This window comes from Callospermophilus lateralis, chromosome 4, assembly GCF_048772815.1.
Source record: "Callospermophilus lateralis isolate mCalLat2 chromosome 4, mCalLat2.hap1, whole genome shotgun sequence".
NCBI classification, from domain to species: domain Eukaryota; kingdom Metazoa; phylum Chordata; class Mammalia; order Rodentia; family Sciuridae; genus Callospermophilus; species Callospermophilus lateralis.
In genome coordinates this window covers 8,892,222-8,919,066 of record NC_135308.1, presented here as the reverse complement: position 1 = coordinate 8,919,066, position 26,845 = coordinate 8,892,222, and the positions used below count along the sequence as shown (strand labels likewise).

Sequence of the window (26,845 nt, the reverse complement as noted above, 5' to 3'; positions counted from 1 at the left end):
TTGGCATAACTGATAACTTGAGTAAAGAAGAGACAGAATCATTTGTCATTTTGGTTACCCTGTCTGTAAAAGTACTGCACTATGTACAATTTTTTAAAATTGTGTTCAGATTCATTTTAATTTCCCTTCATCTTGCCAGGAGATTTTCTTAGTTTAGATTTATGACCTTTGGTTCTAACTCTAAACAATATTAACTGCACAGTAGATCTCATTTGAAACTCTAGTCAGAATGACTATATTCTTGCTTTCCCTGTTAAGGAACAAAATTGCTTTTTATCTGTATTACCTCAGGATATTTTATTTATAGTGTATAATAAATATAACTCAGTATATTTTATTTATTTATAGGTATACACTGAATGTTTTATAGCTGATCATCTTTTTAAAAAAAAAAAAAAAAACCTAATAGTACTACCTTTAATCTGTATGAGAAAATTGAAAACTTCTGCATTTATCAAAGTCAAATGAAGTACTTCTTTAGAGGAGTTTTTTAGGTATATTCATTCTACATATAATTGTCTTAATAAACTGTGTTTTAAAGTTGATAATTTTTAAATGTGAATATTGTTAAATAAAACAAAAATGACATCAACATTGCTGCAGGTGTTGAAGGGCAAGCAGAGGCACGAAGGTGTGAGGTGCCCTGCTGCCTCTCAGGAGCGCCCAGGGGCTCTGGCTGGCTGGGTCTTCACCTTCAGAGGAAGACCACTTTCTCCCTACTTAGACTCCAGATGACTTCTCCACATGGGATTAATTTGCTTCAGACTAAGAAGATAATCTCTTCCTATTTGTAGAAATGGGTAAATCAGTGTCATAAGAACGACCAATTTGTAGAATAATGTATAAGCAGGAAATAACAATAAATTACTGCTGAGTGTCTAAGCAGTTCTTCCCAATTCAGTCCAATGCTTTAATATCTCCTGCCCATTTACCCATGTGTCTTCATTCAACATACATCTATTTAAGATTAACAGTTCGTATTTATTTAAAAACCATGTTGTTTATCTGCTTGGATGATCTCATTCTTTCCTTCAGACCTGTCAAGATGAGGCAGTTTTTTTCTTCCCTCATGTAGAGTGTGAGGTGCAAGAATTATACTGTAGAAGCTAGCCACAACATTTAAAATGCCATCACTAATAATCACCATGGAAACTGGAGATCTCTTATGTCATACTCCCCATACCATTTCTAAAAGAGCAAATGTAACTGTCAATAGCCACTATTCAAAAAGCCGTTTAACGCCCCCTACAGAATGAGTTTTTTGTTCTGGCAATTTTGGCTAGGTATCAGAGTCATGTCACTGTTTCATTTGTCGAGCTAATTGCTATGCAGTAAGATGAACAGCTATTCCCCAAGCTCCCCGTGCCTTCGTCATAAGCAGGATTCTATTTGTGTTCTTTCAAGTAGAAAATTAATATGGCCATTGGCCAAGAATGGTACAAGGTTGATAGATCACACAGTAATGGTGAGAAAGGAGGGAAACGTCTGAATGGTTAGTGACAGAAATCACTGAAGTCAGAAGCTGATAGCCATTTTGTTTAAATCTATTAAAAAGCCCAAGAACAAGGGAGGGGGGAAGAATTTAAATATAGGGTGATTAAACAAGTCACTATGGAGATGAGATCATTCTTAATCATGATACACAGTCATATGGCCCTAAAGCTGTGCCTACAATTCCCAGTAGTCAAAAAATCAATGTGCTTATGCCTTATATAATCCAGTATGGCTTCCTAGGACTCAAATTAATGGTCTTGTTCCCCATAGCCACTGATTAATAAAATTATTGTGAACAGAACATAGCAGTTTTGTTGCCTTACACTACAAGTGTCTTAGACTTACTTGCTGGACCCCAGAGACTTCTCCTGTATTCCAGGCTACTACACATCTCTCTCAGTTTCAGGTGAAGGTTGTTTTATTCTTTGCATTATAGTCTAGTTGAAAGGAAGGGTACATTTGTAGCTAGGTCTGTCTGATAATGGACTCATAATCCTTACCAAAGTGCCTAGAAAAGCTTTTCTTCATTATGGCGTAGCTCTTTGCTAATGGACACAGGAAACCTGCCAAATGCAAACCAGTGTATGCCACAGGCGTCTTGTGTTAATGTGGGACTTATCAGAAAGGACAGGAAAAGATTGTTTCCTCTTTTGTTCACTCTCCTTCAGCTCTTTACATAATTTGTCTTTTTATAAATTATCCCCTAAATGGCCCCTAATTAAATGTACATTTTCTGGATTTTGTTCATTCCTTCCTTTCATTTTGGTATTCTCAAAATGATCATACATATTTCTTTCTCAACACATGTTCCAATAAGACTTTTTAAAATCATTATTAGTATCTTTCTTTTAAAAAACAATAGATACAACATAAAGATGATACTATAAGATCTATATTAATTTCAGCATCATTATTAATCAGACTGGCATTGATAGTGGAGAATTCGACTTTGCTAGATAACGAGTTAGCTACATATTTGCTAATTGATGTCTGTGTTGTGGCTCCACATGGGGACATTGTTGCATGTCTCCTCTCAGGAATTCTTATTCCCTGGTTGACACTTATTCATTTATAGGTGAATCAGGTACCAGTTGTAGTACTTTGCATGTCAAATGCATTAAACCATTCCTCACTTGGCATCACATGACGCTATTCATTAGCACACGTTTTGAATATTTCTGAATAGGCCACCAGTGAGTTTTTGCTATTTGATCTTGTAGGCATCTGAATTTTTCATGACACTTCCTTGGCAAAAGCTAGTGATATCAATTTGTAGTGGCCTGTCAGAACCTGAAGAACAGCCTTTGGCAAGTGCTGTTGCTGATTCCCAATCCATGCAGTCTAGCCTTCTTCTGTTTCAGAAATATGTACCTGAAAGTCTCAAAGGCTAGCCTTGCTCTCCTAGACTTTCTCTCCCCTGTCTTGTTCCTCTTTGCTTATGAATATTGGAATGATGGTTTTGAGCTTTAGCCTAGGAGACAGGGCACATCACGTGGTCTCTGATAACATTCCTGCAAAGTCTGGGAGCTTAAAGATAAATGATTGCCACTTTTATGAAGTTGGATACTTCACAGACTTCTCTGAGTAAGGAAGCCCCTCTTCAAAGGTGGCCTTTCCTGCATACCTGTCCATCAGGAAGTTTGTTTTAATGGCTTGCTGCCATGCTCCTCACTGCTGCATAACTCTCCTAGGAATAGTACTGTCCTATTCTCTAAACACTTGACATTGTCTTAACCCATTTAGTTTCATAAAGGCATTTCATATTAGATCCTGTAGAAGCAGGAATTTGACAGATTTTTCCCCTTTAGGTGATATTAAATCATGCTTAAAATATTGGTGCTACTTCCATAGCAGCCTTCAAGATAGTGACTTTATAGAGCCTATAAATTTAGAGATTTCAATATCAACAGGTCATACAAGGGAATTTTTAACTCAGGCATTCTGGCTTAAAGTGTTGGATTTAGGATTTTAGATTGTGGCCATTGGATAATTTCCTTATGCATCTCACCTGAGCTTCTCTAAGCAGCTGGTTTTCTAGATTGTCTGTCCCTTAGAAATATTCAGTATGGGGCTGGGGATGTGGCTCAAGCGGTAGCACGCTCGCTTGGCATGCATGCGGCCCGGGTTAGATCTTCAGCACCACATACAAACAAAGACGTTGTGTCCACTGAAAACTGAAAAATAAATATTAAAAAAAAAAAAAGAAAAAGAAATATTCAGTATGACAGCCCAAGAAGCCCCACATCTGTACCCCGTGTAGTTCATTGCTTTTTATTGTGTATTATACCAATTACTGGTTGTTTTAGTTATGTATTGGTGTATAATGTACCACCCCAAAATTTAGAGCCTTCAAATAGCAACCTATTTGTGTGTGTGTGCTTGCACACTTAATAACTCTTATAGAGAAATTCAGCAAGGCGTGAAAGAGATGGTTCCTCTGTGTCCCATGATGTTGAGGGTCTCAGCTGGGGTGGCTTAGGAAAAACACCTTGATTCTTTTTGACTTGTCTTCTCTACTCTAATACCAAAGAAAAAGTATCCTTCCTCTTTGGAAGAATTGATATTAATTCTTTTGTAATTGTTTAATAGAATTTACACCAGTAAAGCCATTTGATCATGGCCCCTTTTTTGGTTGGAAAAGTTTTGATTGCTGATTTAGTCTCTACTTGTTATAGTCTATTTAGACTTTCTATTTCTTCTAGAGTCAGTTTTTATAGTTGGTTTCTGGGAATTTGTCCATAACACTAGGTAATCCAATGTGTTAGTTTACAGAGTTCATAATAGTCTCTTAGGATTCTTTTTATTTCTGTAAAGTCAATAGTACAGCCCTCTCTTTGATTTCTATTTTAGCAATAAGTTTCTTTTTTGGTTTTGGGAGGCCAACCTAAGATAAGGCCTTGCCAGTTTCATTAAGAAGGAACTTTTTATTTTTTTTACTTTCTCTGTTGCTTTTCTATTCTATGTTTATAACTAACCTGTATTAATGCCTTCCTTCTGCTAGCTTTAGTTTAGTTTATTATTTTTCTAGTTCCTTAAGGTAGAGGGTAGGTTACTGATTTGAGACTTTTTTTCTTTCAACATAAGCAATTATAGCTATAAATTTCTCCCTGAGCACTGCTTTTGCTTCATTTCTTAAGTTTTGGAATGTTGTGTTTTTTCTCTTCATTTGTTCAAAATGTTTTCCTCATAATGTCTTCTTTGGCTATTTAAGATGGTATTTAATTTTCACATGTTTATGAGTTTTTCACCTTTCCATCTGTTGATTTCTAGTTCATTCCATTGTAATTGGAAAAGGTACTTTGTCTGGTTTCAGTCTTTTTAAATTTGTTGAAACTCTTTTTATGGACTGACATATGATCTGTCCTGGAGAACGAACACCCTCTGTGCACTTGTGAAAGATGTGTGTTCTGTTGTTGATGGTGGCATGCTCTGCATAGTAGGCAAGCACTCTGCTCCAGTACATCTCTGTCCCTCTCCCTTTGTTATTGTCACAGATTATATACCTACGTGTCAATTAACATAGATTTATAATCTCTTTGAGTTTATCCTGCTTGGGATTTGCTAAGCTTCTTGAACATATAGATTTCTGTCTTTTATGTTTTCAATCATTTCTTTACTGTTTTTTCCTACATCTTATGCCTCATCTTCCCCGATACTCCAATGATGCATATGTTGGTATCCTTGATGGTGACCCACTGGTCCCTGGGGTTCTGCTCACATTTTTCTAAATTCTTTTTACTTTCTGCTTCTCAGAGTAGATCAGTTCAATTGCATTATCCTTAGGTGTAATGATTCTGCCTTCTGGCTACTCATAACTGCCATCAAAAGCCCTCTAGTGAATTTTTTCTTTTTAGCTATTTTAACTCTCTACTCTAGAATTTTTGTTTGGTTTCTTGTTATAATCCCTTTATTGACATTCTCTCTTTGTTCATACAGTGTTTCCCTGTTATCATTTAGTTCTTTGTCCAAGGTTTCCTTTAGCTCCTGGAGCATTAATATAGTTGACTTAATGTTTGGTAATTTCAAAGTCTGAGGAATAGTCAAATTCTTTTCTCTTGTGAATGAGTCAAGTTCTTTGTATGCTTTATAATTTATTGTTGAGAACTGGACATTTTAGTATATAATATGCTAATTCTGGAAATCAGATTTTTTTGCATTCATCCATTTGTCTAGTGCCTTTTCCAAACTATTTTTGCAGTGCCTATATTCTTTGTCTGCGTGGTCACTGAAATGTCTGTTCTTATCTCTGTGATCAGCCTGTGACCTAAGAGGGATTTCCTTAACTATCTGTATCCAACAATCAGGGTATGTGTCTATTCAGATCTTCCAGTAGACCTTACCAGGGAAGCCAGTGCAGCCAGAGGGATCCAAAACAAAAAATTTTTCACTGGTCCCTCCAAACTGAACAAAATGCACAGCCTGGGGGATTTCTGCCCACCCTTGTCCCAGGCAGCTGCCCAAGGAGCACAGGCTGCAATCCCTGCGGCTGTGATGGGGCCAAGGAATGGGATGGTAGGTGGTTGTGCACTCTGCTCTCTGACCCCATTTCAGCAGCCTCTCTCTTCTCCAACCACACCTCTAGTAGTTATACGTGTTTCAACGGGCTCCAGCATTCCAGCATAGTTGTTTCTCTACTGACTGGTTGTTTCAGTGGAGGAACTCACCTCAGAAAACTCTTACTTTGCCATTTTTTCCTTTTTTAGGGTGTGGTTCCTGAGGGTTGAACCAGGGGCCCTTTGCCACTGAGCTATTTGTCCAGCCCTTTTTGGTTTTTATTTTAAGAAAGGATCTCATTGAATTCCCAACACTGGTCTCAAACTTGATCCTCCTACCTCAGTCTCCCAAGTCATTGGGATTATAGGAGAGTGCCACTGCTACCTGCCCCATTTTTCCTCTTAAAGTCTATATTTAAAGGGATGATCAGTAGAAAGGATCGCTCTTCCTACCAGGCTGTAAGATAGCACAGACTTTAACTTCTCGGAGACACCCTAGGTATTTGGGCCATGAGCACAGTAGTAAGAATGATCTGTGCCACAGCACACATCCTGCACTGGTGACAACAGGGCCACTCCTCTTGTGAGACAGTGGACCTCCACCTTAGACTCCCTGATAAGAGGAAATGAGTGTTGTCAGAGGACCCACCGCATCACCCGCCTGTAAATCACTGCCATGGCTTCTGTTAGATCCCCTATAGCTCCTTTATAAGTTATCTGCCTTTTCATTGTTGTTGTTCATTTTTACTCTGCTGTTGTCTTGATATAGCCCTTTCAAAATGCACAGGGGAATCTTTAGGCCTCTGGGTAGCAGACTTCTTTGAGATGCACTGTACATATCCAAGGTGGTGGAGAATGATCTGTTGGTGACTTGCATAACCAGTAGCTTTGAAGAGCCAAGATTGCCTGTGGGTAACCTTTATCATCCTTGTAAGTTTGTGGGGTTTTTTTAACAGAACAGGAAAAAAGATTTAGGGTCTCTGAGTTAATTGGTTCATTTTTAAACATTCAGAACAAAACCTTTCCCCATCTTTTATATCAGTGTGCGTTGTTGAATAATAAAATATTGCCGTCCTTCCAGGAGATCAATGAGATGTAATAAACTCTCGATTCAATAGCAAATAAATGAAACTAATGAATATATTTCCTTGTATTAATGCTGCTAGGCATATATCACTCAATAAATAGTTGATTAATTGAACCAAAAGTAATTAAAATAATTTCTATAATTTGTTTTTATTCCACTAAATTTTTTATAAAACAACCATGAATCGTCATTTAAATCTTTTATGTCTAATAAAAAATCAGATTTACGTTTCAAAGGATAGATTTAGCACATTTTTCCTCTCTCTTTTCAAATTAGGCAGTGAAAGTATAATGTGGGCTAAATTTGAATTTGGTCTACTAACACCTGACTAGTGATAAAGGGCGGTCTGGTGTCCTAGCAAAGAAATTGTCAAGAACAGGAGCATACCTCCGGCTGTCTCACTCCCTTTCCTGTGTCAGCACAAGAATGTCTGAATTGTGAGGCCCAAGTTTTTCTTTTCTTGAGGAATTCCAGGAGGTAAAATCAGTTTCCAGTAAATACTTGATCAAACTTTCTTTGTTATTTCTTCCTGTGTTAATTACATTTACAATTCTGTGTTCCTTCTTTGTCCATTTGGAATCACAACCCAAATCTCTTTTGTTTGTTTTTCTATAGGTATGAAAGATTGATTTATTTCCCATTTAAACAAGGACTCACATAGCTAAAATTACTTAATCTTGCCCTTTTTTTTTCACTTTTTTCCTATAAACTACATAAGACAGGAAAGTCTATAAACATTAAACAGTGACTTGTTTGGCCACGCCTGTGTTTAGGCCACCAGGCCACTGTAATGATGACCTTACGCCCAGTAATTGATAAGCAGTAGATACTTACTTCTTAACAGTGCCGGAGGCTGGGAAGTCCGAGATCAAGGCACCGGCAGGCTTGGCATCTGGTGAGGGCCTTTCCTCAGGGATGGCTCCTCTGTGAGTCCTCACAAAGGGCAGTAGGGGTGCTAATCCCACTCACAGGACTGCGCACTTGACCAGTCACTTCCCAAAGGCCCTACCTCTGTCCCAGTGGAGCAGAGCTCATTATCTCTGGAGTGTGCAAGTCAGACTGCAGCTCTAACCCCACACAGATCAGGAGCAGCCGGCATCCCAGCAGCACCCTGTGGCCCTTCCAATCATGATTCTCCCCCCTTTTGCCTTCCTTTCCTCCAGACTCCTCTAACTTCTTTGGTATTTTCTTTTGCCTTTATTTTCACTACTTAATCATGTATCCCTTAGATATATAGTTAAAGTTTTTAATTTTAGATAAGCAGAATCATTGAGGTGCAGTTTTTATTTCTGCTACGTTTTCTTAGCGCCGTTGTAAAACTGAGTCCCTCTGTATGCTTAGTTCATTCATTTTCACCGTTATACACGTGTCCCACAATTTGTCCTACTCTTATTGGATATTTGGGTAGTTCCTAGTTTAAGCTTATGAATATTCTTGTGTATATATTTGGGACATATAGACATACATTTCTGTGGAATATGTGTCCAGAAATAGGATTGCTGGGGTTCAGGGAGCACATTGTTCAGCTGGAAGGTTCTGCCAAGCAGTTTCTCTCTCACCGGGGCTGTATGGCTTCAGCTAGGGCAATCTGGTGAGTATTAGGGTGTTCCTTTGCAGTTCTGATTTGCCCCTGAGGACTGTCTCCTCGTGTTTTCATGGGCCATTAGGTGGCCTCTCAAGTTCCCCCTTGTGTGAGTGTGGCTGTGACAGTTTTCCTGAAGTCCACAAGTACTAATTTAGTAATATTCTGCTGGTAGCAAATTATTCCTGTTTTGATTGAATAAAAATGTCATTATTTTGCTTCATTCTTAAAGGAAGTTTTCTGTAGGGAATTCTGGAATTACAGTTGTTTTTATTTCACACCTTGAATCTATATCCTATGTTCTGGCTTTTAATAATGCAGGTCACAGTTACGAAGCCCTGTCTTTGAGGACACTCCTCAGGATGTTGCGATGACTTTGATTTCAGACTGTCCTTGTTCACGCTGGTTAAGCCCCCTGTGGCCTAGGTGTGGACCTCCCTTCTTGAGCCTTTAGGCTTCTTTAATCAGTGGGTTGATTTTTCTTTTTTTTCTTCTTCTTCTTCTTAAGCAGTTTTGGGTAGTTTTCAGCCTCTAGTTCATAACACACAGGCTCCCCTTCTCCACTCTTCCGGGGCTCCAGCTGTGCCGTCCTCTATGTCCCATCCCCTACGTCCCGTCCCCTCCCCTCCGTGATGTTCTACGTGCTGTGCTGTGCCGTGACTGCTGAGACTCACCTTCCGTTTGCTGGTTCAGCTGTGTCTCATCTGCCAGTGCCTCTGTCCTACTTATCTTTAAACTCCCTGTTTGGGCTCTTTTCCAACTCTGCCACATCTTGTTTGATGGTCTCATTGTTTTTAACATACTTAAATTCAGCCTCCTATGAACATAGCAAGCACTGCCCTTTTGCAGTCTGTGTCCAACGGTTTCTATCTGTTGTCCACACTCTGTGGTTTCTTGCCATGTCTTATCTCAAAGTACCTCATCTTGTTTTACAATTTTCTGAGCATTTTACATGAGAATTTGCTGCAGGGATGCTTTGGGACCTAGATGTGTTAGTCCTCCCTAGGGAGGGACTCTTCTTTCTTTACTACACCCCTAAGCATGCTGTTTGGCCAGGACCAAGGCTTTTGGTCTCTGTAGGTCATCGGGGAGACCCCACAGCAGTCCCTCCCCAGCTTCAAGTGGAGCTCTTCAGAGTACACCTGGAAGGTCTTGGTCTGTCCCCGCTCAGAATTCAGACCTCCGTTCTTTCGCCTCTTGAGCCTCTAAAGCAACTCTGCCCCTCAGTGCCTCTCTGCCTCCCAGAGCATGGTGTTGCAGTTGTTGGTTCTCTGCTCTGGTGGCCACATTACTCCTGGCCAGGCCACTTGTCCCCATCCAGCCTGCATGGGTCTCCTGCCCTTCCTGAATTGGCAAAGCTGCTGAGGCAGAAGAGCCTCCACTCCCTGCTGGAAGCTTACATTCTCTCCTTTCTCAGCCTGATAATTAATAAATGTCGAATCTTTGATGATTTTTAGTGGACACATTGTAAATTCTGCCCACATACTTTCATTGTCAGCAGCTGGAGGGCTGGTTAACCTGCTAACCATTTAGTCTCCCCAGTCAAGCCCAAGTCATCTTTTCTATAAGCTTAAATCCTCCGGCTTTTCTGCCCTTGCTCTAGTATCTAGTTTCTATCATTTCACCGTCTTTGTTACAAAGACAATCCCCCTAAACCTAAATTGTAGTTCTTATGATTTTTAAAATGGTTACCTCAGTTTATCCAGGCGTTCCTGGAAAGGACGCCCCTTTCCAGCAGTTGTCGTTTGTAAGCCACATCTGTTGGTAAGGTTTCTTATTGCCTGTGTGTGTTATCTGACCCTTCTTATGATTTATTCTTCTGTTTCTTACTGATCCCTGTTATTGAAATCAAAGTAAGGTCACTGTCTGTTTCTCTAGTGATTTATCAAAGGACATTGAAAAAACCAGACACAAACACAGAAAGTTAAGGTGATCAAGGCAAGCTGAAGTGCTTCCCGTACTGCACCAGGAGAGTGCTTTACCCGTGGCGGACTCCACTTGGAGAGCAGCGTGGGGGAGGTCCGACGGGCAGGCCACAAAGGCTGGTCCTGACTGCAGTTCTTCCGCTTCCTGGCAGTTCTCACTCCTGCTGGATGGTGACCCCAGCCTCTCTAGGTTTTAAATAAGGTGGTATGTGTAGAGTGCCTACTCTACTCTGCTGTGCCTGGTGCGCATTTAAGTGCTCAGAAGGGTTGTCTTTCCCTCCTAGCTTTATACCTTATAGTCACTCAGCTATTATGTTCTTTTTTCTTTTTTTTTTTTTTTAAGTTGTAGTTCAACACAATACTTTTATTTCATTTATTTATTTTTATGTGGTGCTGAGGATCAAACCCAGGGTCTCACACATGTGAGGCGAGCGCTCTACCACTGAGCCACAATCCCAGCCCCCCCGCCTTTTTTTTAAATGGAGTTAGAATCACAAGCTTGGTAGCATTTAGGTTCATTTCCTACTCTTGATTTATTTTCTCTTTTAAAGGAAAAGTGTTCACCTTCAGTGTTCTGAGACTTCAGTGTTGAATTTAATCCCCTTAATAGTAAAAGCTGTGGTAACTTAGAGGAGCAGTCGACTTCCACCCGTTCGTTGGTTGTTTGCTCGCTCCCTTCCTTGACATTTTCTTTCTAAAACAGAATCGGAGCAGAACTGAGCAAACACTGGATTCACTCCATTCTGCCTTTGGTTCACCTTTGTAAGCTTCATGAACCCTCTGCCCCTCACCCCCCACCCACACACTTAAACAGCTCTGAGCAACCTGGAATCCACAGCCTGCTTCCTCAGCAGGGCCTGAGGCTGTTGGCGGAGGCATCTTTCCCGATTTCCTTTGTTCTTCCTTTCTTACGTTTGGGAAGCCTGTGTCCTGAGCTGCTGGTAGGGAGAGGGAATGGAAAGCAGAGGTGTTCTTTCCCCTTGGGGACTTGAGTCTCAGGTTCATTCATTTCAGAAAGGGATTCTGCCCCTCTGGTCTCCTTCAGGCTGGAGTCCTGAGAGGCCAGCAGATCTTGGCAGCCAGTCTCACAGATCAGCAGTGGGAAGGGACCCTCCCCAAGCTAAGCAGTGCTTCATCCCATCCAGCGGCAAGCCGTGTCCTCTGCCTTTAATTAACTCCTTCCCTGGGTCTGCATTCAGTCCAGGTTGGGGGACACCGCTGGAGCTGTTTTATTAGCTTAATTTGCAATGTACACAGGAAAGTCTGTTCACACGAAAGCATTTATTTTCTTCTCCCAAAAGAGGTGTGAGTCCTGGGCAGAGGCAGATGTCAGAGAGGTGACCTGAGAGGCTGGTCACTAGAGCCAAATCTCAGAATATCACTCTGGACACTTCCAGGATGTTCTTTTTCCACTTGTTTTGTCGTCGTCATAGCTGGTAAAGCGGTGAAGATAAAAACGTATCTCCTGCCTAAGAACAGGAAGAAGCCCCCAGCACAGGGTGGACCGCCTGTCCCCCAGGACCCCCAGGTCTCCTTGTTCCCCCACAGCAAGTGTGTGGACTGCGCCCTCGTCCCACCCTTAATGCTGTGGTGACAACTGAAGGCTCTGCAGCAGGGCTCCCCGAGGCCCACTACACGGTTGGTTCCTGCTCATTCCCAGCCCATGGATGTGGTAGCATCCCACGCAGGCCATGGACGGGCGGAGCACGGCCACCACCCTCTGCCTGTTCCTCTTCTCAGGGGAGGCGGCAGCAGCCAGGCTGAGGGCTGGGAGACAGAGACAGCCCGCGCACGTCAGTCCAGGAGGTTGGCTGACGTCAGCTCTGAAGGGTAATTGCTTTTCCTTGGCTGACTAACAAAAGGAAAGTTACCGTGACGGAGGACTTTCTAGGAGCCTCCGAAGCACGGAGGGGAGATGGGAGCAGAGCGAGGCATCGCCCACCAGGTGATGGCGTGTTCCCTTCTAAGCTGGTGTCACACCAGCAGCACAAAGAAACAGATGTGGAGATTATTTTTGGTTCGTTGTTTAGGTGAGAAGAGGTCAGGGCCCAGAGTGGCTAGAGGTCGAGCTTCCTCCCCAGAACACATCAGCTTTTATTTCTGAAAGATTTGGGTACAGTTTTGTTTTGTTTTTTTCTTTTGCTTCACTGGGGATTGAACCAGGTACTCACACATCCTCAGCAAGCGCTCTGCCCCTGAGCTGCATCCCCAGCCCTGGGGTGGTTTTTATTAGATAGAGATAATAGTGCTAAATCAGAAAACTGCTTTCAAGTCTCTTGGCTAACAAGGTAGGAGTTTGTCAGGTTAGGGAGCCCCACCCTTTGTGCCTTAGGTATGGAGTCCTTCCCACAACAAGCAGCACCTTAGGTAGAGACGTTTTTTAATATGTCCTCCAGGAGCACGTTTCTCTGTGTGTCCACAACGTAAAAATAACTAGCATGTAATGGGTCTGCAGACAGTTCCCGCGTCTTGGTTGTGTGCCAGACGCTGCAGTAAGTCTGATGATAGAAGCCATTGACTGAAGAGCTGACCTTCTGTGAGGAGAGGTGCACAGGCAGGTGGAGCAGGGCGAGGTGACTGGGCAACAGAACCGAGCTTACAGGGCTGGGGGTTGTCCAGGGTGTCTGGTAGTGTCCACAGTGGGGATCGGAGGACAAGTGGAGTGTGTCGGGGCAGCGCTGAACGAGCAACAGCCACACCGGGATATCAGCTTTGTGATGTTGTGCCTGGTTTTCTAGCCGTGGACTAAAATGTAGTGAAGGTCCATTTTGGCAGGCACCAAAGCTGAAAAGTCGGTCCGTGAAAGACCTCGTGTTTCAGACTAAGGAATTGGAGCTTTTTCTTGGGACAGGCCTTTAGCAATTCTAAACTGGAAAGTAGTGCGGTCAGAAATTTCACCCTTGACTCTGATTTCTATTTTATTGGTGACTAAGTCGTGACCTCGTGGCTTAGCTCATGAACAAAACCCAGCTCCTGGTTTCCCTCCCCTCCTTAGCCTCCCTTTCCTGTCCTCAGGTTTATGCCAGTTACAAAGAAAAGACAGTTCTTCTCAAAATGACTGTTAGGGTTTGGCTGTTTTACATGTGCCCCTCAAAGGCTCCTCTGTTGGAAGTGTGGTCCCCAAGAAGTTGATGTGGGAACATGGAACCTGGAAGAGGAGAGGCCTCGGGTCATTGTGTGCTCTGCCTTTGGAAAGGATTAGTGTGGTTCTGAAGTGGGACCCCCAAGTTAGATCTTGAGAAAAAAGTTGTTATAAAAAGAGCAAGTTGGGCCCCATCCACTTCTCCCCCGGCACCTTGTCTGGGGATGAGATTGCCCATTCTGACTAAGCTTCTGCCTCTGCACTGACATCCACCATAGTGTGACACAGCCAAGAAGGTCCTCACCAGAACTGAGTTAGTGCCCTCGAACCTCTAAAACAGTGAGCAAATAAACCTCTTTTCTTTATAAAGTTAGCCTGCCTCTGCTATTTCATTATGATGATGAAAAATGAACTAATAACCTGGTTTAAACTCAACATGATTGAATGTTGAAGACATTGTGCTAAGTGAAATAAGCCAGTCACCAAAGGCAGAAGGGAGAGCACTGCACCATTCCACTCCTGACGCCCCTGGAGCCATTCATAGAGACAGGGAGTAGATGGGGGGTTATTTCATGGATGCAGTTTCAGTTTTCTAGGATGACAAAGTTCCAGAACTGGGGAGTGGCCATGGTTGTGCAGTGTGAATGTATGTAATGCCACTGGATTGTACTTTTAAGTAGTTAAAATGATAATTTTATGTATATTTTATCACAATAAAAAACACCACAAAATAGGCCTTATACCAAATGGAAAAACATTATTTCATGGCAAACCTGCAGGTGGAGCAGCTTTGGGATTGGTTAATTCAAGGTTCAGCATTGTCAAAAAGCCAAACTGCTTCCATGTTCTCTCTGCCACCTCTGCATATCCCTTTATCCCCTGTTAAGATAGCTGTCCCATCCAGAAATTTCAGAACTGCCAAGGGAGCGTCCAGGAGAAGAGACCTTCGGTCCCTGTGTCTGTTACTGAGAGCTAAGCAGGATTCCCAGAGCCACGCAGTACTTGGCATCTGCACTTGGGTGGCTCCCAGCCGTTTCACATGTCCCATGACCAAAACCCAGCTCCTGGTTTCCCTCCCCTTCTTCTTCCCAGTTTTCCCAGTTCAACAGATGGCAACTCCTCTGTCTCCAGCCGCTTCCTTTACTTGGGCTAAACCCCTTGGAGTCCTCTTAGACCCCTACATGCATCCACAAGTTCTTTTACCTGTGTGTTTAAAACATCTCTCTGACTCCAACTCCCTTTCACCACTGTGACAGTGCCTGGGCCACTGTCCCCTCTCACATGGATTATCGCAGTCACCTCCTAACTGGCCTTCCTGTTTCTGCCCTTGGTTGCTTGAGTTTTGCCCAGGCACCAGCAGTTCTGCATTCAACAAAGTCAAAGTAAAATCCCTCCCCACCAGGAGCTTCTCCTCTGTTCTCTAAGCTGCAGTTACAGGGACCCCTTTCCGATGGAAGTCCATCAGGTAGCTCTGTTGATCCTTTTTGTACTTAGTCAAGCATAGAACTTGCAATTCTTATGATTTAGAAGAAACTAAAGTCAGCTTGGAACCACCCAACTTCAGTTTCTGGCTGGTAGGATTCCAGACATGGGAGCACTGCAACGCATGACTCGGGCACTGTGAACCGCACCACGACTATTCTGGTGACAGCGCCTTGAGTGCCACCTCTCGATCTGCTCCTTCCTGCCTCTTTGTGCCAGTTCTCTGGGTAGAGTGAGCTCCCCGAACACATTGACTGAAATGCCTGTTAAGAGGGTGTGGGCTGGGGATGTGGCTCAAGCGGTAGCGCGCTCGCCTGGCATGCGTGCGGCCTGGGTTCGATCCTCAGCACCACATACAAACAAAGATGTTGTGTCCGCCGAAAACTAAAAAATAAATATTAAAAATTCTCTCTCTCTCTCTCTCTCTCTCTCTCTCTCTCCCTCCCTCTCTCTTTTAAAAAAAAAAAAGAGGGTGTGCCCCCTCCAGAGGAATTCTTGATTGAAATGTAACACACATGGAATGAGTGTGAAATTTGAAGTCGACCGCTTGATCAATACCATGTGTGCATGTCACCACTACTCAGGTCGATATCACGTTGTCAACACCTTGAAAGGCTCTCCTGAACTAGCCTGTGCCAACTTTTAAATGTGACCACTCTCTGGAGAGACTTCTGTAACTATAAAATCAGTTTTGTCTGGATCTGAACTTTGTGCACAGTGGCTTGTTGTTTTTTATTTGTTTGTTTGTTTTGTACCAGGGGCACTCAACCACTGAGCCACACCCCCAGCCCTATTTTGTATTTTATTTAGATACAGGGTCTCACTGAGTTGCTTAACACCTCGCTTTTGCTGAGGCTGGCTTTGAACTTGTGATCCTCCTGCCTCCCCAGCTGCTGGGATTACAGGTGTGCGCCACCGTGCCCAGCAAGCAGAGTGTTTGGTGTCTGGTTTCTTTCACCCACAGTTAGTTCTATATTCATTGCATCACTCCTTCAGGTTCCCTGAGTGAATCTACCAGGTGACCCCTCTTCTTCCCATGGAGGAGGGTCACTTCTTTTCGGCGCATGTCTTCTGTTGGGACACAGCATTTCTCTTTTCACTGGAGAGTGTGATTGCTGGGGGGAGGGTGTGCCTGGGGCCTAGAACTCAGGGAGATACTGCAAAGGAGGACGCACGGTGCGCCAGTCCCGGGGCTCTGGGTCTTCCCGATTATTCACCGAGCCTGGGCTGTCCCACACCCGCTGCCGGTCAGTGTTCTCTCCCTTGGTCTGCACCCGGCCTCGTGCGAGCAGCACTGATGGTGACAGAAGGTGGAAGTGTGCAGGTGGAGCGGAGTGATCTTGGCTGAAAGGCCTGCTGAAAGCCCTGCTGTCCCTGGTGCCGTTCTGTTGCCTCCATCATGTTGGCTTCAGGCCCACTTTCTTTACCTTTCTTCAAATTTTCCTGAAATTTAAATTTTGAAGTGGCTGTAAAACAAAATATGGTGGGAAATTGTACTCCTGAATACGGACTGTTTGGATTAAAGATTCCGATAGACTTGAGAAAGCTGACCGGGGACTGGTTTCCTGCGAAACCTTCTGCCTTCCATTTGATCTGTTGGGTAAATGTTTACTGGGCACAACACTGATCGCTGGGAGCACAGTGACGAGCAGATCCCTGCAGCCCGGCACGGGAAGGCACCCGTGCTCCAGAGCCGCAGACTGGCCGTAGTGGCACAGTAGGCTGGGCCGGGGGTGGGCAGCAGTGTCAGGAACGTGGTCCACAGGGAGCTGAGGAGAGCGTGAGCAGAGACTGGAAGCTGGAGAAATTCTGGGTCGGCAGAGGGGTTGGAGACTGAACTCCAGCTCGACTGGAGCACAGTGGGGAAGGTGGTGCCCAGAGCACTCTGGGATAACAGCAAGCAGCCAGCGCTCACTGGCTCTGGACTAGGGCTGGTTCCTCTCAGTTTCCTCCTCAGAGCACCAGAGACACAGGTACCAGCTCACCAGGGAAGAGGTGGAGGCTCAGGGAGGGGAGTAACCACGTCTCCAAAGTGGCAGGTCTGGGTCTCGGACCAGGGTCCGTGTCAGCAAGCACTTTCTCGTAAGCCCCTGTGCCCAGCGCGGAAGCCAGCTCTGCCCTGCAAGTTCAGCTTCTCAGGTGCCGTCCCATTTTTGTTTTAGAAGCACTGTTTAAGGTAGTATTTCCCAAACATGGATCCCTTTTAAAGGAAAACAAATTCCAGGGACTGGTGGCATTGGCTTAAATTAGTTAATTTTCCTTAAATACCCAGGCATAGTAGGAAACATATAACTGGCTTCTGTCCCCCTCCTGACGCAGAACTTCTAAGGTCCTTGGAATTTCCGTTGTTCTAATGGGGCAGCTCTTAGTGGGCTCCTTGATGGGTGGTCACCAGAAAGATCAAACTGGGCTTAAAAGCTTGGAACCTTCAGCAAGGGGGAGGGGAAAGGCTGGAAATTGAGTTAATAATTGATCCTGCCTATAAGACAAAGCCTCCATAAAATCCCCAAGACTGGGGCCAGAGGGTTTTCCAGCTTGGCAAACACATCCATGTGCCGGGAAGGTGGCACCTGCTGACTTCACAGAGACAGAAGCTCTAGGACCCTTTCAGACCTCGCCCCATGCACCTCATCCACCTGTTCTTCTGTATCCTTTGACACATCCTTTAACCAGTAAACATCAAGTAAATGCTTCCCAAGTTCTCTGAGCTATCATAGCAAAGCCTCTCATCAGATGGGATTTGGAAACCCCATGTAGCCAGGTTGAACAGAACTCACCTGGTAGACCCACTATTCACAAGGGAGGTCTGCGCCTGGGGGCAGTCTTATGGACCTGAGCTCTTAACCATGGGCTCTGTGCTCAGCATAGTCAGCACTGGAGTTGAGTCAACTTGTAGGACGCCCAGTTGGTGTCCACGGAGAATCAGGAATCACTTGGTGTGGGAACCCACTTCCTCCCCACAAGCCACATTTCCGTGCACCAGCGCATCCCAGCAACCCACTCTCTTGTGACCGCCTCTCTCCTCTTTGCAGTTCTGACACCAGCCTAGGTGAGCAGACGCACCATTGCCACCTATGTGGTCTCCTACATGGAGACCCTATTTTCCCACCTCTCCTCACTTCCCAGAAACTGTGGCATCCTCAGGCTTCCTCACACACCACATCTCCCTCCTTATTTACCAGAGCACCTAAAGCAGTACCCTGCCCCCAGAGTTGCCAGCGTGCACGTGCATGTGTTAGCAGTCAGGGAGGAGGCTGGCTGCTCTGTGGGCAGCAGTTTCTCTATTTGCATACAGCTTGAATTCAGTGTAATAAAAATGTTCCAAGCTTGTTAAAACCGAGATCTGCCTGGAGTAGTTTGGTTTGTGAATGGAGTGGGAGGGGAGGCTGAGGACACAGTTGCTGACTTTCGAGTGTTACTAAAGTTGTGCTGATTTCACGCTGTTTACTTTGGTTTTTCTGCAGGGGTTGGCACCAGGAATTACTATAGAAAGATTGGCTACAGATTACAAGGCCCATATATGGTAAAGATGCTCAAATAATGGCTGCACCAGTCCACCTTGATGCCGTCTGCTCCCTGGCAGAAGACAGAGAAGCAGGAGTTCTTGAAAATTCAGCAGAGAGGCTGAACAAAGCCCATGGACCTACACTGTCCCCTGGCAAGGAGCTTCACCCTCATCCTGTGGCTGCAGAGACTGGAAACTGCTTTCAGAGCTGGGGCCAGATGTCTGCTGACCGAGCCCTGCAGCAGTCATCTCCTGTGTGTCCCCAAGAAGTCACTTCAGTTTTTGAGGCTTAAATCATTTATCCAATTTCTGCATTCTGCATGAGGCCTGCAAGTGACCTGTTTTGGCTCAGACACAGTGACAAAAGTATATCAATTCATTTGAACAGCATAACTTGTGAAATAAGACTCGTGACTGTCATTTGAAGAGCAGCCTCAGGAGTAGTTATTTATATACTCCAGGGACAAAAGTCAGGTTGGACATATGAAAACTGTCAGACTTAAACCTCTGGCCTTTAGCTACATATGCATTTGCCCACAAGTTAAGAAAATGAGCTTTTGTTTTCATGGAAATCATTCTGGTCACTGTGCCGATGTTTTGAAATGAGACTGTGGCTTGTGATGATATTCACATTCTCAGACGACCCTGAGCCTGTCGTCACAGAGCCTCTTTTTCACAGTCGTGATTGTCTGTGTTCTTCCCACACCCATGACGGCTGCAGACAGTGGGGGCAGCCCCAGGTGTGGTTCCAGAAAGTGTTGGCCTGTCCAATTGTCTGTCCTGATGGACAGTCCATCCTGCATGGTCAGAGGCTGTGTGGCTCTAAATCAGGACCTGCCTGCAATCTCAGAAACCTGTCAGTTCTCTAAGAAGGATGTTGGCTTGTGTTAAGTGGAGAAAGCAAAAAAAAAAAAAACTAAAATAGGTCCTTAGCAAAAAATGGGGGAAAGATTGGATTTTTTCAAAGGTTTGTCTTACAAAGCTGCCTCTAAACTTCCAGGTAATCTGTGAAGAAGACCCGACTCAGCAGGTCAGCTCCTAATTGAGAGCACAGCTTCCCAAGACCCCGTGGCTCCTGTGCCACTTGCAAAGGTTTGTTTAATGGAATTGATTCCTCTAAAAGGTCTGAAAATAAAGTCTTTAACATACAAAGAAATCCTATGGGGTCTTTTTCCTCTCCCTTTAAATGCAGTGACATTTGTCATGAATTTACAGGTTTCAGTTTCCAGCCTGTGACACTGTTCATTTCCTCCTGGGTGCTGTTTGCCATTTCATTAAGCTGCTCGGAGACGAGTGGCAGTGGCTTTCCTGCAGGTCTTCTGAGGCTCTGCGGCTTTCCGTGAGTGTAGTTGAGGGAATTTAGCTACTTCTCAGTGATGGGTTTTTTCCCCTATAAAAATAAAACTATTAAACTAATAAAGCGTAGCCCACACTGTCACACACACATTTCAGGAGCCTGGAACATGCTGGGCCAGCAGGCAGGGCTGAGGCCTGCCCCTTGCAGCGGGCCCCAAAGAACACAAGAATCTCTGGGCCTCCACTTCTCATCCCCTGTTTTCCCAAATGGAACTAAATGTACAGTATACCAGAAAGCCCTTTTTGAAACTGGCAAAGGCAAGCCCAGCCCGTGTGGTGCTCATTTTAAAAGATGACAACTTGGAACAAGATCTTAAAACCAAATTGCTGAAGAGCCCACTCCTTTGTGGTGGCGCTGGGCCCTGGTGAACCCTGATTTTCCCCTCTGGGCTCAGAAGACACTTCCCAGGTGGCCTCCACCCTCCTTGGCAGGAATCTTCGTGGCTGTGCACAGCGGCAGCAGAGAAGCTCCAGCTTTCCGGGACTGCCAGGGCATTTCCTGGGGGGCACTTTGTGCTGCTGCTGCCTGGCCAGTCTAGCCCTCCTGAGCCCTGTGCTGCTCAGCCTCAGGCAGCCCGTGACCAGTCATCCGATGGGCCTGATCCTTGGGCAAAGCAGCAAAACTGCGGCTTGTTTCTGATGTGCAGTGATGACATCCCAGCAGCCACCCACAGCAAGTCGGGAAGTTGTGCTTTCAGTGCAAGTTTGAGCTAAGTCACCGAAGACTTGTTTTAAAAAAATCAAGCCATATCAAAAACAGATAGGTTTAGATAGAAAATGAAATGCCTGGCATGCGTGCGGCCCAGGTTTGATCCTCAGCACCACATACAAACAAAGATGTTGTGTCCGCCGAAAACTAAAAAATAAATTAAAAAAAAGAAAATGAAATAGTAGATTCTATTTTACTTCCAAACAAAAGAGCTGATAAATTGTTTCTCAGATTTAGGAACAAATGGACTCATTTTCCATCTCTATTGATCTGAAAGGGTACTAAAAAAAAATGTAACTTAAAATCCGAAGCCTTTCTATGTAAACATCCTTCTAATTCCAAATTTTCATAGCCAAAGGTGTTTGGGGATATATTTTTACAGGTTATCATCTAGTAGAAATTAAGTTTTGTTCTTAAGGAACTCACAAACCACACACCTGTAATCCTAGCACTTGAGTTTGAGTCAGGAGGATGGCAAGTTGGAGGCCAGCCTCAACAACTTAGTGAAACCCTTCTCAAAAAAAAAAAGGACTGGGGACATAGCTTAGTGATAGAACACCCCTGGGTTTTTTCCCCACTTTGGGGAGCAGAGGGTGGGAGGCCAGAGAGTTCTATAAAAAAAGAACCCTGAGCTTACAGACAGAGCTGGAGACCTGGGCTCACTAACTGAGATGCTTTGGGTGAGTCCCTCACCTTTTTGAGCTTCGGTCCCCCCATTCCTAATGAAAAATAGCCATTGCCCTGGGCAGGTGAGAGGGTCAAACGTGGTCCTGTCTGAAGGCAGCACATAAACCCCAGAGTTATATGAAAGCTGTTGCCATCTAATGAGCAGTTTCTCCATGGATGTGTGGCCTTGGGCAGATCAACTGCAAGTTTCCTCATCTGTGGGATGAAAATGGTAACAGTGCCTCCCGCCCTCCGTACTTGAGAGGATAAACTGGGCTCGTTTCCTGCTTTTCAAGCAGGGCCTGTGTGACATTAATTGCTACCATCTAACAAGCGTGATATTGGGCACAGTGTCTTCAGTGAGGGAGTTTTAAATCTGCTCAAAACAGAATCTCCTTTTTTTTTTTTTGCTGGAACCTAAATTTCTTGGAAGCCAGTGTCAAAAAGACAGCGTGTCTGTCCCCTCCATCCGCTGGTTGATCTTTCTCTTCGTTCACATAGTGTTTGTGGTTGCAGACTGTCAGAGACTTGCCTTAGGGGACAAGATACTAGCTGGGATTACAGTGGCAAAACCATCTTTAAATGCCACTGTAACTCTGGGAGCTTGTCCAATGTCGGTGTGCCCTGCTCCCCTGCCATGTGAGCCGAGGGAGCAGGGCTGCCTTCCACGGCAAGGGGCAGGCCTGTTTTTGGAGTCGTGTGCACCAGCAGCGTCAATCCAACAAGCAGATTGACGAACCTTTTAAGGAAATTGATTTTAAAACACACAAATCATCACACCCAGACTCGAATCAAGCAACAGGTCAGCTGCTTTTCTATGTCCTCCTCTCGTCCCTGTTACCCTTACAGGCAGCTGTATCTCCTGCTCCTGTCCCGCCTTGGCCCTAGAATGCCCTGCTGTCTGCCTGGAAATGTTCTTACCATCATTCGGAGGAACAAGCATTGGTTGAAGCCCCACCATGTCCTGGACTCTGCCGCAGGTCCTGAAGGTGACTTCCGATTTCAAGGAATCCTTAGGGCCATCCTCAAAGTGAAGGATAGTGTCTTACACTTATCAGATGAGGGCACAGGCTGGTGTCCTGGTGTCCAAGCCTGAGATGGCAGACGGCCACCGTGTTGCCAGTGGCGGTCACCACCGTTCCTGCAGTGGTAGACTCTGTGCTGCAGCATGAGCAGGTCCCCGAGTGGCCCTGCTCACCAGCCCTGGTCTCAGCCACTGAGATGCTGGTAAGACCAAGGATCCAAACACGGGTCGGTGACTCGGCCGTTCCCGGCCCACTCTGCACCACTTTTCCTTTCTCAGGGGAAAAAAGCTTCCAGTCAACTCTGCTGAAGAGGGTGCTAGCAGGAAGTGAGCAGCAAGTCTGCCCTTCCTGTTTTCAGGTCGTCCACCCGCACAGCAGCCTGTGAGGAACGAGCTGCCGCCATCATCACAGTTTCCACAGTTGCAGTGGAGAGAGCAAATGGCCTCCTCGAGAGAAGGCAAAGGAAAGAAGAGTCTGCTCTTCAAAAAAATCAAAATAGCTTGATCGGCTTCTAAAAAATTCATATGTTCATTATAACAATGCATACGAGACGGTCACCTGGAAACCCACGTCAGAGACACTGTGGTCAACACAGATGAGGTCCTTCCGGCCGCCCCTCGCTCCAGGTGGACACTCGAGTTTCGTATGGGACACACTGTGCGGGCTGCTCGGCCTTTCACACAGTCAGCGGTCAAGAGAGTGTCTTTGGGTGTCAAACGGGTCTACTTCATCCTTAGAGGTGACCACTTGCCGTCCACTGTCTGCAGGCTCGCCATGTCTCAAATGTGTCCCCCAAAGTCCATGCCATGGAAAAACAACCCCCGATGCAACAGCGTTGGAGACTCAGAGGAGACTGGGCTCTGCCCCCAGGTGGGCCGCGGGCTGGTGGTCCTGGGAGTGGGAACCTAAACTGAGGATGTTTGGCCCCTGTCCTCCTCTCCCGCGCTCATGCTTCTCGCCTGGTACTTTCCACCCTGAGAGGTCGCAGCCAGAAGGCCTTTCAGGCGCCGGCCCCTGGACCTTGGCCTTCCAGCCTCCAGAGCTGGGAGAAACCAACCTCTTCCTTATGAATCGCCCCGTCTCAGGGCACAGCAGTAGCACACAGCAGATAGGACAGTGCCACCATCTGTTTAGGCAGGTCTTCAGTGTCGCAGACCCTTTCGTTTCCTGTCACATGTCAGCATGGAGGCGGCACAGGTGTGTGGAGTCCATCCTAAGACGTGCTCCCTCCAGTTGTCATCTACGAGCATTCACGCACCCAAGCCGGTGTCCCCGTGTCCTCCCTTGAGATGTTCTCCCCCCACGCTTTCCAGCCTCCCTCCTGACACCCCTGTGGAGGTGAGGGCGGGCGGGCTCTCTGGCGCTAGGCCTTTTTCATTCAGATGGTAGCCGCAGAACAACCCCATCACACAAAATGTCAGCCCGCCTGCTGGCTGCGAGGCGCTGGAGCGTGAGCATCTCTTACTGAGGTCAGAGGTGGCCTTTCCTTGTCCTCCCTCCCTTGCTGTGGAGGCTGGCTCCTGCGCAGCCACAGCCCTGCAGAGGAGCCATCCTGTGGTCTCCGGGTCCTTCCTGTTTGTGAGGTTAGAACTTGAGAGCTCCAGGAAGACTTGACATCCCCTGGCTGTGCCGTCAGGGCAGGCAGGGGATGGGCTCCCAGCACTGGGACTGCTGTCCCCAGGAAGTGGCCCAGTGTCCAGCCACCAGGGTTCTGGGGGTTCCAGGCTTGCTTCTGCCTCGGCCCAACCCTGCAGACAGATCTGGGTCACTGAGTGTCTGCGATGCTGGGCAGCAGCCACAGGGCCACCTGTGTCTACCTGGAGGAAGAAAAGACAGGAGACAGGGACAAAGGGAAGTCGTGTGTGTCCAGTGGCCATTCCTGGAGCACCCTCACGACAGTCCTCAGAGGTAGGAACCGGGGTCTCCTTTTGCAAAGCAGAATCATAGTTCAAAGGAGCCACAGAGTGCGTGGGTGCAGAGCCGGGTGCCAAGGCAGCCAGCTGACGTTGGCAGATGTGCAGTCAAGGACTCCTGCCCGCCAGCAGTGGGGGCTCTGGAGCTTCTAAGGCCAGGGCGAGGGGCTGGCGAAAGGACTGGTCTGGAAGCTATTGCCCTGCAGACCCCGTGTGCCCCTCCCGCCTGCCTGAGCCCTTCTTGGCACCACAACTGCCAATACACACTTTGAAAATCGCTCCATGAAGCAATGAACCCAGACCTGCACCCAAACAGAGAGCATGGGAGTGGGCACCATGTGCAAGGAGCCGTGGCAGTGACCAGCCTGCCCAAACAGGCTGAAACGAAGTGGCGCTGGAAGTCACTGTGGCAGAAAATCACGGAACTTTCTGAGTTAAAAGGAGGATTGAGTATTCACCTGGGGTTACGCTCCTTCCCAGAGCAACAAGACTGGACTGTGCATGAGTGTGGAAAAAGCACACATCGAACCCACGAAGACAGGGGGCAGAGAATGGCAGAGCAGAGGAGCGCGGGACAGCCACTTAGCCCCGAGAGTGGGCAGCAGAGGAGGCCCTAGCCAGTGCAGCCCAAGAGCTGACAGTCTGCCCACCCGAGGAGGACCAGGCAGCAGAGAGACTGCGGGGAGCCCCACAGGAGGAATTAGTCCCCCGCGGCAGTGAACACCACAGGCCGGGGGTGGGGGGTGACTGCTGCAGGCTGGGCTTGTTCTCCAGCAAGGCCCAAACAGGATTTGAGTGAGTCAAGGCCAGGGGAGTGGATAACAGAACCTAGGATTCAGTGATCCTACCTATACCCGATGTTCAAACTGGATTTCAGCCCTCTTCCTAACTCAGATTCAGAGTGCTGGCAGCTAGACCCCATCTCTACAGGCAGGAAGTTTGTTTTATTGTTTACCTGTCTGTTTACGTTTTGAACATGGTGTCTTGCTATCTGACCAAGGCTGGTCTCAAACACCTGGGCTCAGGCCATCTTCCCAATGTGTCCTGGTCAGGCAGGAAACTGAAAGGCTCTTCTGGAGAATCTGACCAGCCTAGAAGAAGGACCTAAAGATACTGCATATAGATTTCCTCAAAAAACAAGCCAGAAGGGCCGTGCCACAGCAAAACTCACAGTCAGGAAGCCTACCTCCATGGTCTGAACGTCTGTGTCCTCCAAAATTCATGTTGAAGCCCCAGCTTCAATGTGACTGGGAAACAGAGCTTTGTGGAGGTGATCGAGGTTACGTGAGGAAATCAGAGACCTGGCCTGACAGGAGCAGTGTTCTTAGAAGAAGAGACATCGGGGAACACACGCTCACTCATGCGTGTACCTCTCTCCCCCCTACTCCTCTTCTCTCCCCCATTTTTTTACAATGAGGACACAGCAAGAAAACAGCCATCCAAAGCCAGGAAGAGAGCCCTCTCTAAAAACTGAACCTGTGGCACCTTGCTCTTGGACTTCCAATCTCCATCACTATAAGGAAATTAATTTCTGCTGTTAATGCTCCACCAGTATGTAATACTGGTTATGGCACAGATCAGAATAAGATACCTACTGTATACACTGATCTTTAATATGAGAAAGAAATAGCTTGGAAGTATTAAAGGAAAAAAAAACAAAAAGATAATAGCATTAAGATCAAACATGTTTTAGCTGTCTTTTACTGTAACAAAATACCTGAGATAAAAAAAAAAAAAAAAACTTAAAAAGAGAAGGGACTGGGATTGTAGCTCAGCGGTAGAGCGCCCCCTTAGCACACGTGAGACCCTGGGTTCAATCCTCAGCACCACATAAAAATAAAATAAAGATATCATGTCCAACTCCAACTAAAATATAAATATTAAAAAAAAAAAAACTTAAAAAGAGGAAAGGTTAGTTTTGGCTCCTGGTTTCAGTTCGTAATTGACCCTGTCACTCTGGTCCTGTGGTGAAGCAGCACATCATGACAAGAACCAGTGGTGAAACCATTCATCTTACAACCAGACACAAAAGAGAGAGAGAGGAAGAGACCAGCTCCCACAATCTCTTTTGTGGCACATCCTCAGTGACCTCAGTGACCAGATAGGCCCCATCTCTTAAAAGTTTCCACCACCTTCCAATAGCACTAAGCTCAGGACCATACTTTAACACCTGGGCCTTCAAGGGACATTCCAGATTCCAACTATAACCTTATGCTTGTGATTTTACTAAACATAAGTGGAATACACCCTAACTAAGCCAAATAATAAATCTAATGATTGTTAAATGTGAGACATTTAAGATGAAAGATTGAGCATAACACTTCTATCTGTTTTATTAAATATCAACTAAAGGCAAAACTAGACTTATCCCATTAATATTAGACAACACTGGGCTGGGGTTGTGGCTCAGTGGTAGAGCACTTGCCTCGTACTTGTGCGGTACTGGGTCCGATCCTCAGCACCACAAAACAGTAGATAAGTGAAGATATTGTGTCTATCTCCAACTGAAAAAGAATATTTTTTAAA

At 45.8% G+C, this 26,845-nt stretch overlaps 1 protein-coding gene across 2 annotated transcripts in view; it reads left to right on the top strand.

Moving 5' to 3' along the window:
* The window catches only part of Elp3 (elongator acetyltransferase complex subunit 3), an 82,212-nt gene extending 62,424 nt beyond the window's left edge, over positions 1-19,788 (top strand). For both annotated transcript variants that reach the window (XM_076852269.1, XM_076852270.1), the window contains one exon: positions 18,610-19,788. In XM_076852269.1, the coding sequence (XP_076708384.1) occupies positions 18,610-18,686 (77 nt within the window). In that variant the 3' untranslated portion in view covers positions 18,687-19,788. The remainder of the gene's footprint in view (positions 1-18,609) is intronic.
* The last annotated feature ends 7,057 nt before the right edge of the window (positions 19,789-26,845 follow it).